We start from the raw sequence: 13,441 nt of genomic DNA, 5'->3' as shown, positions 1-13,441 counted from the left end.
TCTCGGGCAGCAGCTGCTAACGTTTGGAGTTAATTAACGCCCTGCAAACGCGTCCTTTTATTAGAATCCTTACAGAAGCAGCTTGCGCTCTAATTATGGTAACTCAGTGGCACTCAGTGGGGTGGCACCGGACTCGCTGCCCATGCCGGTGGCTGATTCTTTGTGCCATTGTGTGTTCGCGCCCGAAATGCAGGCTGTTGCAGGAGGGAGAATGTGAGCCCACCAATGACGTTGGCCCTCCGAGTGTAATGGACGCATGGTGCCAGTCCAGCTGGCCTCGCCCAGTTCCCCAGGTCAGCCTCATCTTCTCTGCCTGCCCGTGTGTCACAGACGCACCTTTCCTTAGTCACCACCAGGTGTCCTCGGCTTCCTCGTCTTCTTCTTGCTGAGGTCCTTGTGCTGCCATCATGCCTGTCCCTCCGTCACTCTGTCTTCAGTGTTACCAAGAAGATGCAGCGATGTCCACGCATGAGTCCAAGGCTTCTGGCAGTCACTACACAGCGTGGCACTGCATGTGCCCACTTAGTCCTCCCAGAACTACTCGATGCCTCAGCCCGGGTACCTTACAGAAGCATTAAGAGGTCGGATGTCGCATCCCTAGCAATGGTGAAGCCCTGACCAATCATTTTTCCACCCTGGCACTGCCATTCATGAGACCTGATCAGTTGGCATCAGTGCAGGTGCCACCTCGCAGTCCTAGGGTCCCTGGTGTGAGTTATACTCTGGCCATTTAAGATGGCAGCTTCTTTCAAAAGCTTTTCACAGCCTGCTGTCCCACCAAGCACCTTTATCTGGCACATTTTAAACAGCAGTACACCACCCCACGTGTGCCAGGGCAGGGGCCCTGAACCTATGCTTCTTGTGTCTGCGCCATCACTTAAGGTTGCGCACTGGAGGTCTGTGCCAGGCTTGCCGAATACGTTACAGCTTGGCTGACTTGCTTTGCAGTGTCCATGGCAGTTCAGACACATCTGTGGGTGGCACACGTTGCGGCCCTGATGCCACGGGGTGTATAGGAACCTTCAAACAAGATGCGGCTCCACGGTAACAGCAGAGGCATTTCTGAACCCGGGTCCATGATCTGTGTGTGCCAGAGAACCCACTGCCCCTTGCAGCCCGTGCGAGCGTTTCAAGGGTCAGCAGACCTCGAAAAGTCAAATGAAAGCCACCAAGAAGTCACCAAGTAACCTGGCACACCACCTGATCAGGAGGCGGCTGACCCCACTTCACCTCAGAGTGGCAGCATAGAAAACGACGAGCGAAGATTAGACAGCGCGAGTGACCACGTGAAATATCGGCTCTTTATGTAACTCGGCCGCCTAGCGGGACCGCCGCTGGAAAGGGGCAAAGAGCAAAGAAGACATCCCGTCACCTGGCATCCTCCTGCCATCGGGCACCTCTCATTTCTGCATCTCGTGAGGAGGATCAGGAGGCTCTAGGTGGGGGTTTAAAGCTGACAGAGGGTCTGAGGGGGGTGGCAGTGGTCACCTGCAGAAATGCACTGTGGAGGTTTGGGATCTCATGTGAAATTGCAGAGGGCACATCAAGGTGGCACTTGGGGCATGACAGGTCACTGACCTTACATGAGGAGGCAGGAGGTCACCAAGTATGTCACCAGTCAGGGGGTTTCACCGCAGGCTCATTAAAAGATCTTTTAAAAGACTATGTGTTGTGACCTGGCACTTGTACCCACCCATGGGCATCCCATCCTGATGGCAGTTCTACTGCCTTCCATGCTGTAAAGGCTTCTTTGAGCCTTTGTGACCTGATGAGCCAGTCTGGGTGGCAGTGCCACGTTGCACACTCCCAGGTAGGCACAGTCCACTTATCTCAGTGCCCTCTGTTATGCTTTTCATTACTCATGAGAGGGGCATCAGCTATCTGAGGTTGGACCAGCGTCCTCAGAGACTAAAAGCAACGTACCAGTCAAACAGGCTTACGTGGTGGCATGGTGCGGGGAGGGGGGCTTTGCCAGTCCAGATCCTTGAGTGACAGGGGCACAGGCAGCGACCATTTGGGCATCTGTCTGAGCCAACTGGCGGCTTGGCATATGAGGCCATCTGGACGGTGACCCAATACCTGAACGAGCTGCAAGGTGTTGGGGTCCTGGCCAGAAGACCACCCAAAAAAATCCAACCAATGAAACCTGCCGTGGTGGAAGAGTCATGGGGTCTCGTCAGCTGTGGCCTAGCAGGGGGGGTCCATCAGTTGAAGGGATGGGGTCTCCGGGTCCCTGCCAGCCTGCAGCACATGTCTTTGCAGTGATTTGATGAGTGCCACCCCATCCTGACGCCTTGGTGGTGGGCCTGTGCCATGTTTCATCTCATCAGCCCTTTACCCCAAATCACACTCGGCTTAATAAAAACAACACGACTGACTGGGAGTGACAAAGTGGGACTGGGGGTCAAATCCAGGAGCACAAATGGACCTGAAAACCACAAAAGGTCTTTTAGAATAACTATGCACATCTGAGCAGGGCACTGAGACTGGCATTGGGCACAGTGACTACAATGTGGCACACCCACTGTCCAAATTGTGGATTGACGCAAAACAATTCAAGTAACTCAGCAGGTTGGCAAGAGCCGACTGGTGGCCACACACCCGCTTCTCCTGTGCTCCATGCTCATGCCCACTATGCCCTTTGGTTTTCGTCTGCCGTCCTTTCTTGAAGCCCACATCCCCCCAGGCCCCTTCTTTGTCCTCCCATGTCTGTCTCCTCCGGAATCTGCTCAACAGCAGTTACCACCAGCGGGCACAGCCCATCAGGCATCCCCCCCCCCCCCCCCCCATCCACAGCTAAATGGCAATCACATGACACAGAAAACCCCAAGATTTCCGATTGGGTGGCCACCATTTCATTTTGTGGCCAAGTGGCGGTGCCCATGCCCGATTCTCAGAGGCAGTTGAGCAGACTGTGGCCCAGTGCCACCTGGCGGGTGCTTATCACATCACCACATGCCATTCATGTGGCACTTGTCTCCACGCTGTAACAAAGCCAGGAGGACATTTGGTGCCCCACACCTCCCACCAAGGCATAGGGTGCCAGTGTCCCCTCATTTAGCCCCTGGTTTGTCACAAAGTGACCTCTATGGCAGCAGGACAGCCCCGTTGATGCTGACCGAATGGAGAGCCACCCACAAGCTGCTCCGGACTACCGGGTGATGTTGGCAGCGCCTGGCAGCTCATCATTGCCCACGTGATGTACGGCTTATTTGTGCAGCTGTCGGACGTCGCCCGTGATCGATGTTTTATTTAACGGAGGCCTCTTTATGCCGTAAATCACCGGGGCTTTTCATTAGGCGCTGACCCCCTGTGACCTTCACCAATCAAATTTATAGAAGAACACGGGGGGCTCGTAAAGCGAGGCCTTAATAAGCAGATTAGCGTGACATTTACAATCGGCTCCCTGCCAGCCTCACCAGCCTGGTCATCACTGCTGGGGGTCCTAGGCTTGTGCTGGCAGGGCGAACAGGCTCTACCCCCAGAACTGTGGCAAAGACCCAATGTACTGACCCACCTCTCATGGCGTTACAGCTAGAGGTCCTGCCGATGCCATGCTGTGCCTTACCTACTTGTCAGGTTCAGAAGGGTGACGCAGGACACTAAACATTCACCTCTGTTTTGTCGAGTTGGGAGGTCCAAAGGGGGTGATGGGATTGGCGGTGGGGGTGGGGGGGGGGAGATGGTGGATGGTGGGACAGCCGTTAATGAAGGACCGCTGTAAAGGTCAAAAGCGGCCCGCTCCACTCTTATTTCAGACCCCTCAGGGACACTTTCCACGGACCCCCGGACCCTCACCTAGCCTCCCCCTGCATGCCTCTAGCTGGGGGCACCAAGGGCATCCACCAATGTCGGCAGGAAGAAGAGTTGACAACAGTTGGCACTGGTACAATGCCCTCCATGCATGTGCCACCATCCCCATTGGCTCGAGGTGAAGGGCACTTGAGCGGAGTCTGTGCCCATTCCATGGTCTGCTCGATATGGACACTGGCAGAGGGGTGTGCCAACGTGGCACCTCACGTCAATGTCATCGTAAGCTCATTCAGCTCCAGGTGTCACCGCACTTAACAAAGTGTTAATTAACCGCCGTCTCCTTTCCAATTTTCAATGCTGGATCGATGCCAGCCCTTCGCCTCACCTTCTTCAAACCGGCAGAAAAAAATCAATAAGGACACGTGGCATGGTGCCGTGTCGCCCGCCTTGGTTCTCTTGATCTGTCTCCTTCATCCTAGTGGGTCGTCAAGTCCACAGAGCCGGGCGTTGTCTAATTTTAAAGATGAGGTGCCAAGCATTCCTTGTCTTTAATTGTGGCTGTGCGGCACGGGGCTTGTCACCTTGTGGCTCCACCCTCCCCTTCTGGTCACCCCCCTTTGTGTCTTCTCCCTGTGGTGTCTGGGTCAAGGAGACACCAGAGAGTGTGCCCACCAGTGTGCCCCTGAAGTGCCTAAGCACGCTGGACTAAAAACTAAGGACAAGCGCTTTCATCGCTTCAAAAATGGACCAGTCTCTCCGGGTGGGCATCTGCTTTTCCTCTTCCGCCCCATGGAAGACCCCTTGTACACCTGACTCCTTGCCTGTGACTTTTCACCTCCTCCACATGTTAATGACACAGGAAAGCGCCCCCCGGTGTCGAATTTACAAATACACTTCTCCTGTAGCTGCACCCTTCAGTCATGGACAGGCTTTAAAGGGGCTTTTAGAGTGCCACGCTTCTCCAGTTTGCACCCTCCAGTGTGACCAAGAAGTCCACACTGGGATTTGAACCCACCGGAGTTTCATTTGTGGAGACTGACCACCCGGCTGGAGTCCTTAAAGCCCACTGGCGTTAGCCATCGTCCTGCTCTTTCAGCTCTAAGTTGGTCACACACAGTAGACCCCTTTCAGGCTGAGCTCAGACACTAACCGCCATGTGTACCCATTTCCAGTCCTCTTGGTGGCCTCAGGACCCTGAAACCTGGAGCTGAAGCACCATCATTCATTCATGCTTCTGTTTCCAGTTTAAAATCACCTCAAAGCAGACTACAGCGCCTTTTAATTCTGTAGAGGTCTCTGGTATGCCCGATAATGAGAAAGACAAAGAGAACGCCAGCCTCGTGCATCTCCTGGCCATTCCTGTCCCTCTGTAGTGCCCCAAGAACGGCGCGTCACCTCAACTGGGACATCGTCTTGGCCACTAGTTTGTCAAGGCGTTTAATCCCACCTCAAGCCAGTGGGGGCTCTCCGCTCTTACCCTTTACGTGAATCGCCCATTTCGGCACTCCTGACCAGGGTTAAGCTCCTCCACGGTTTCCTTCTCGTTCTCCTCCTGGACGATGGCTCTGCACTCACCCCTGACTTTCCAGCAGGCTGCCATGGAGTCGTCCACTCCCTGTTTTGACTTCCTGGGGATTCCTGGATGGGACTGTCAAAGAAGTGTGGCAGTGTGTCCAAACTGGGCTTTGAACCCACCGGAGTGTCTGATGGCTAAGAGCCGGGAGCACAAGCCTAAAACCCTGGAAAACAAGCAGTTCATTATGGAGTGTGACCTTTGAGCCATACCTCACAAACCCAGCCACCCACTCATCTTCTGAGCCAGTGTTCTGGTCACTTTGTGACCTCGCACACACACTCATACCAGGCCATGATCTGAGGCACCTCAGCTTCACAAACCTGGAACACCCAGTGGAGAAGATGAAGTCTCCAGACAGTGGTGCCACCATGCAGGTTAAGTCATAACACACACACATGGCACACACGAGTGACTTACAAGCCTCACACCCTGGGTTCAAATCACACGTCCACTTGTTCACGTGGGCTTTGCATGTTCAGCCTGTGCCTGTGAATTTCGATGTTACTCAATGGCTCGCCCACCTGGCCCCGGTGGCTTTCTGTGACCCATACTTAAACATTAGCACACAGAACGCGCCCCCCAGCATGTTTTAAGGACATAAATAACAGACATAGCCCTCTGATGCGTCAAAGAGAGCAACAAAAGAATTACAACCCAAACAGGAAGTAGCCGAGCTGGACATTCAGCCTGGCACTGCCCACAGTGGAGCGAAGAAACAAAGGCCTTACCCTCCGTCACTCTGAGGTGATCGAGGACTGGAAGAATGACTGAAAGAATGAACGTAACATTAGCCCCTTGCCTTGTGCCCAGTGATGCCAGCTCCCACCACACACTGTGACTTGCGCTCCTGTACCGTTGTCCTCAGGACTTTCACTGTAGCAGGGTTGGTAGCTTGGTTGAAGTTTTAAAATGTCATCCGTGAGGCCTAGTGGCCAGTATGGTCCTCCTTGTCCCGGGTCAGCCTTGTCTATTGTACCAGCCTCCTCTCTTTGGCACTTCCTGAGAATTCCCCTCTTGAATCACCACTCAAGCAGGAGTGCCCACTAGTGCCATGTTTACATGACAGTGCACAGAGGTGTGCTCTGATGGTCAGAGCAGATGTAATAATAATGTAGTTCATTATATAGTGCCTTTCCCAACTCCATGTTCTTTTCAAACAATTCAAAAGATATAATGGCAACACCCGATGGAAACTGGTATCCATCACCTTGGCAGTGCCCCCATAGTCGGCCGTGTCTCGTCTTTGGTGATGACTGACTCCTGATTTCTGTTCTCCCTAGGAACACACGGGCCAAGATGGGCTTTCCTCTGGGCTGGCTGAGAGCCTCCCTGTGGCTGCTGCTCTGGGGTGTCCGTGGCAGCCTGGCCCGAGCATTTGGAGTGCCAGCAGTCAATGTGGCAGTGGTATTTGGAGGTCCTTCTTACCAGATGGAGATTAAGGGAAGACTTAGCCGTGAAAACTTCTTGGATTTGCCACTAGAGGTGAACCCGGTCACTGTCATCATCAATGACACCAACCCGCGGGCCTTGCTGACACGTATCTGTGACACTCTGGCTGCCACGCACATCCACGGCATGGTGTTTGAGGACAATATTGGAACGGAAGCCGTCGCCCAGATTTTGGACTTCATCTCTTCACAGACGTCTGTCCCAATCGTGGGCATCAGTGGAGGGTCTGCCGTGGTGCTGACACCCAAGGTAAGGCGAACAATGAAGTTGCCCTCCGGAGGGTGTGGGGGTCTGCTCGGGGAATGGGTCATGGTGAGTGAGCTGCCTGAACTCTAAGAACTGGACGTGGCTCAAACCGACGGTCCCTTAGGGGTTTTGAGTCCACACCCAGAGTGTCTGTTTGTGTGTTCAAAGGTCAGGCTGCCAGGGCACAAAAGAGCCAAACACAAGGAGGATCACACAGATGGGCTGATGCACCAGCACTACCCCTGCTGTGCTTTTCAGGCCGCTCACCTCCGTCACCCTGTGCCCCCTGGTCACTCCAGGCATATTATTCAGGGTTATTATCAATTCGCAATGATCTCCTCTTGCTATTTTGATTGGCATAGATGACACCATACCCTTTTATTGTCATGGGCTGTTGTTGGCCATCATGTGGGCATGACTTATGAGGCTGCTTGAGATGCATCCACATCTTTATAGAACATTGTAGTTGGCACAGCTGAGATATAAAAATACTACATAAACTCTTTAAAAGAGAACCTCCATAATTGTGCTGATAAATGGGCTTAAGACAGAAGCCTGGATACTCTTGCCATGCATGAGCCCTTTCACAAAATTCACACGGTGACACCAGAGCTGTCCTTTTACTTACAATAATTGACTTTAGTGATGGGAGAAAAACATTACAGGATAGAATGCCATTTATTGTCATTGCACAGATGCACAACAAAATGTCGGTGTGTCCCCTGAATTGTTAAATTCTGCTGCGTACTTGTAATATTTTTATTTTTATACTGTACTGAGGATGACTTGTGTTGTATTCTGTTCTGGGTATTGTGTTATTGTATTGACCCCCTTCTTTTTGACACCCACTGCACACCCAACCTACCTGGTAAGGGGGTCTCTCTCTTTGAACGGCCTTTCCGGAGGTTTCTTCCATTTTTTTTTTCTTGTCTTCTTAGAGAGTCAAGGCTGGGGGGCTGTCAAGAGGCGGGGCCTGTTAAAGCCCATTGTGGCACTCCTTGTGTGATTCTGGGCGATACAAAAATAAATTGCATTGTATTGAAATTGTATAATTGTGCACACAATATAATAATACTCTACAAGAGATTCAACATTTGCTTTGCACGTTGAGCTACACACATGCATTAACATAAACCAATAAAACACTGAAGGTGCAAACATAAGAATAGTAAACAGTGGAGTAGATCCGTTTTACAGGGGTTGCAATGAGTCTCCGAGATCCTGCACTTTTGTCCCATTGATGCCATTGCTGACAGTGACAGATGCAGTAAACGGTTATTTAAGAAAACGTACTTCTCTAGTGGCACTCGGGTAGATGCTTGTCATTAGTCTGGGAGTGTGCGTCCTAACAGAACTACAGTAGAACGCCTTCCAGAAGAGTAGCAGGGTGGTGGCCTGGGCGAGATGGGTCCCTAAAGATTCTTCACAAACGCCACGTTCGGTGCATGTCCTCTAGTGAAGGTAACTGGGTGTCGGTCATTCTTGTGCTGACCTGATGATCTCTGAGGAGCCTTCTTGTCAGCCAGCATGCCATGCCAGGGTGGCACAGGTGAGTGAGTACCCTTTCCACTGAGCAGCGATGGCCGGACACCAACAGCTGCTTGGGCAGGCCAGTCTTCCTCAGCATGCTTAAGAAGTGGAGTCTTCTCCACCAGAGAAGACCACAGCGGTCCTAAGAGAGGTGAGCGCCCAGGAATTGAAAGCTAAGCACTCTCGTCTCCTCTGACGTACAGAAGAGCAGGTTCCTCTTCCTGCCTCCTGCAGCTGATAATCTGCTGCTTTGTTTCAGAGGTGCCAAGTTGTTAATGATGCACCATTCAGACAGTTTGCTGACCTCATCCCTTATGTTATAAAAGGCCTCAAAACTGAACAAAGGCTAAATTAGGAGTTCATTAGTAATTACCACGGCCATTCTAAGAGTTTTTTTCTGTCAGTATAATAATAATAATAATAATAATAATAACAGTTTCGGCGATACATACAGTAGGCCTGTGTAACATTAGCTAGCTGCAGTGTGCGGTGATACAGAATAACCAAATCTGAACGTTTCATCTTAGTATTGTGTTAAAAGTTTGTTGTACGGGACTTCCTAAGGTCCTGCCAAGACTCGTGCAGCATTCCATGTCAGTTTACATTTACGGTTCATGCCATTCATTAGTCGGGAACAACACCAAAAAGGAATGTAACCCCAATGCTGCGGTGTGCACACTAACCTGGCGCTGGGCAGTCGAGTACCCTTCAGGGGGCGTGCTGTACCGCTTTCCATCCGCGAAGACCCTCACACCTCAACTCCGAGTCCAGCGTTTGCACCTTCAAAAGTCGATTCCCGCGCCGGTTGGCCGCCAACGTTGAAAGCAGCATATAAACTTTAGGAAGTGTCGGATACAGACGTCTAGCTGACTCAATCGGTCCTTCGTTTCTTTTGGATCGGGTTTTCTTCATGGTTGGCAGTTGTAGGTGACGCACGGCAGTGTTCGCCCCACGAAGGACGCACCATCCCGCCAATTATTTTGATAACCACGCCTCCCTGAAGAAAAGCGGGCGCCCATCGCGCGGTGCTGAGGGAGGGGCTTAGAGGGGAACCAACTTCCTGCCGGGAAAGTGGAACGCGCGAGGAAAGCGGAAGTTCGGAAATTGGCGCGGAGTTTGGAAAGATAAAGTTGGAATAAATAAACACAAAGCAAACACTGCGAAGTGAAGTTACAATCCAGATGGAAAACGTTTCGGTGGTTTGTGCTGCGCTCTCGTGCCACTGAATCAGCAGCTCGTTAATGTGTAGCAGACTGCCGGACAGAAAAGGAGAAGAATGTTCGAGAACGCAAGGCTGGACGCCCTAAACGGTGTGCGGACAAACAGAAACACCGCGGAGCAATAAGAGAGATGGAGAAAACGAACAAAGAACCGCTATCTGCCGTCGCGAGGGGTTGTGTCTGGAGGCGGAGAGGAGCGCATCTGTCCTAGCGGGTTTTTCGAGGTAACTTTTACAGGTCGTTTCTTTGGCTTGCTTTTCACCGCTACAGCACGTTTTAGATTCGCGTGGCCGCCGCTGTTTACTCTTTTGACCGCCGCCTGTTCTTTAAAGTTTATTTTTCCCTCCTTTAATTAAATGAAAGTTTTATTTTACATTGTCGTTTTGATGTCATTACTTGTCACTGTTTGTGAAGTGGATGTTGGCCTGATTGGCCTGTTCTCCTCCCTTACTTGACGATTCAGTTCATGCGGAGTAGGGATTTGCAATTTTAATCGTTTCTTTATCTTGTATCCTTTACTTTAAATTGATGGTATTTGAACTCTCATAAACCGGAGAATGCAGTGATTTGGTAAAGACGTTGTGTGAGTACTGATAATTGAGATATACTGGAAAGACAAAACTGTTTTTGTGTGACATATTTATAGTTTTAGACAAAGCCTAGGGGTGCACGATTGCAACAGAATTAATAATTTAGGGTTATTGTCATTGATAATGTGAATTTGATTATTCAGTTAGTAACACTACTGTGATCCACCAACCGCGTGTGCCCTGCTCTGTTCAGTTCCAGTACACTTGAGCCTCCTTTTAGCAGGGAGCCCCTTAAAATTGTTAGATTAGCAGAGAAATTAGAAAAAAATGACTTTATATTATGAAGTGTGCATGTTAAAATACTTGTCACTGTTTGTGTAATTTGTAAAGCACAGTAAATTATTGATATGAGGTGAAAGTTAAGTGGAACATCAGTAAGCCTTTCTTATTCCAAACAAATATTACGTGTGAGGGACCATCGCCATCCTACCCCCTTCAAAAATCAGCAGAGAGACGTCCACCCAGGACTTCGCTGTGAATTTCACTTTGGTGATACCACAGGCAGCCAGTCAGTGGAAGGTTTTACAGTGCAGGCCTATAGAATCGAGCACATTAACTTGTATAATCTTTATGATGTACTTGGATGAATGTACAGTAACATGAACACGAAAATAAGTTGAATAAAGTGAACAACTTGAGTTAAGTTTAATTTGAATCAAAGCAGATGAAGCCACACAGATGATAAATGAGTTGGCACGGGGCAGGCAGAGGTGGCTCAGGAAGGGTGTGTGTGTGTTCATTCATCATTCAGTATGTGCTCTGGTAGGACTAACAAGCAACTTCTTTGTGTGTGTGTGTGTTTGTGTATTCGTGTGTGTGTACATGAATATTTATGTCAGTTATTCATCTCATTGCCATTCGATAGGTCTGGTCCTGTGAGTAAATGAAGTTGACTGCAATGATCTCGGTTCAATGAAACAATTCTTATAGCAGTAAGTGTTGGACGTTGGACAGGCCATTCTTGAGGGATACAGAAGTAAGTAGTGGACCAAAAACAGCAGGCCTGGAGCCTGCAACAAGACAGACAGACACCACAACGTGCCTGGTTTGGGGAGCATAAGAGGTCAACTTTTTCGGAGGTTGTCTGTTGAACTGTTCTTACAGCAGAAAATCAGATAAAAAGAATTTCAACATTGAAAATCATAGAAACAGAATCTGAACTTAACAGTAGAGCAAATTTTGGATTCCACCTCCAAATTTCAATTTCCATGGAAGTTCAATATGGGAAAAAGTTAAATTGGTTGTCTGCTATATTAAGAGAACAAGCTGTGTGTGTGTGAATGTAAATCAAAGCAGATAATACCATTTTAAATGAGAGTAATTTAAGATGAAGCAGTGGATGTAAGCACAGTATTTAGAAGAGTACAGTAAGTCCATACAGCCTTTAGGCCCCCGTTTCTTGCTGTTTCCGTCATCTCATTTATGCATTGTGCTAGAAGACACACGCAGCACCATGCAATGACAAATGAACATCCCTGTCTAAATGCTTTCCAGCTTCACTATATGCTTGCCCCTTATCTTGTGTGGGAGATGGCAGCAGTGCCACCACTGTGTGACTCTCGGTCCCCTTGCCTTGTCTGCCTACCTCCTCGTCTGCGTAACAAACCGTTATGTTCAGGTGTGTTTCCATCATTGTAGCCCACTACTTGTTTCAGATCCATTTCAGGAATTCAAAGATGTCTGTCCAGCATTTCGAATACAGAGACAGCAATGCAGTTTTGGAAACATTTCAGGAGGTGATGGTGCACGTCGTGTCCTGGGCGTTGGCTCGCACTTTTAATTGGAGCCTTTTTGTCTTTTGCTGATTAAGACGCGATTCCTCCTGCTCTTTCTGTGATGCTGCTCATTGCAGACATGCATTGTAGTGTAAGCGGATGTGGACTTGGTGCTGCTTTAGGGCTGCACGATAACAGAAAAAATGATTATCACGATTATTTTGCTCAAAATTTTTATCACGATTAATAATGACGATTATTCCTTTGGTAAATGAAGTCTGTGACCAAAGCAGTGTAGCCTCGGCCAGTTATTCACAGATGCTGCCCTAATCATATTAGCTGCGTTGTCCGTTGTAATGCACACAAGTCTTTCTTCCACCAAGCCCCAAACGGACATCGCTTCTTTGAGGCCCACTGCAATAAACTCCGCTGTATGGTCTTGTGGGAAAAACGAAGTTTGCAAAAGCTTGCTTTTCATCTCAAACTCGCTGTCAATAAAATGAACTGTCAAGCTCAAATACGGTTCCGCAGTTCTGCTTGACCATAAGTCGGTCGTGGCAGCAAAAATATTCAAGTCTGAGCCTGAGAATTTCTCTTTCTATTTCTTTTCGGCATTTCGCATACAGCGAGGGCAGCGCAACATTGGAAAAATGGTTGCGTGAGGGAATGCTATATCTTTTATCAAGTGTTGCGATCATTTTGTTAAACCCCTCGCTGCTCACGGTGGTTATTGGACACATATCCTTGGCTATATGGTATCGCCTCTGTTATTTCCCGGTGTCTTTGCGAGCTAGGCAGATATGGTATTGTGTTGAACAATGTCCCTGATATTGTTGTCTGTGTTGTGGATGGCTGGTAATTTTTTGTTGTTGCTGTTTGTGCCTTCAGTCATTGAAATTCTTGATAGTGTACTTTGTGGTGGCTTTTAAGGTTGGTTGTGTTACCTTGGGACGTTTGGACGGAACAGGAGCAAAGTTTGCACAAGACGCGTACCTGATCAACATCACATTCCTTGAAATCGAAATAGTTCCAGACAACTGAGTATGACCCCTTTTTAGGAACTAACGATCGCACTTCTGCACCTTCCTCACGTTGCTCCGCCATCATATGTTTATTCTGACTGACTGTTATTGCTGCTATTGACTTCTACTGCTTCAGAAAGCGCTTGCAATCTAGACGCAGTAACGTCATAGTGACGCAGTCCAATCCGTAAACTCAGCCCATAAAAAACAGTTTGGTCTTTATACTGTAAAATCGTGACGATATTTATTAACTGATTGTGGGTCATAAATATCGTTATCATGAGAAAAAAAAGATTAATCGTGCAGCCCTATGCTGCTTGCTCAGCTTTCATAGTGGCAC

At 49.2% G+C, this 13,441-nt stretch overlaps 1 protein-coding gene across 1 annotated transcript in view; it reads left to right on the top strand.

The window, feature by feature from the left end:
* The window catches only part of LOC114665145 (glutamate receptor ionotropic, NMDA 2C-like), a 53,765-nt gene that overhangs the window by 2,584 nt on the left and 37,740 nt on the right, over positions 1-13,441 (top strand). The window contains exon 2 of the mRNA XM_051936360.1: positions 6,610-7,027. Within this exon, the coding sequence (XP_051792320.1) occupies positions 6,610-7,027 (418 nt within the window). The remainder of the gene's footprint in view (positions 1-6,609; positions 7,028-13,441) is intronic.

Source organism: Erpetoichthys calabaricus, chromosome 14 (assembly GCF_900747795.2).
Source record: "Erpetoichthys calabaricus chromosome 14, fErpCal1.3, whole genome shotgun sequence".
NCBI classification, from domain to species: domain Eukaryota; kingdom Metazoa; phylum Chordata; class Cladistia; order Polypteriformes; family Polypteridae; genus Erpetoichthys; species Erpetoichthys calabaricus.
The sequence above is the reverse complement of the archived record's forward strand: the minus strand, read 5'-3'. Positions and strand labels throughout refer to the sequence as shown.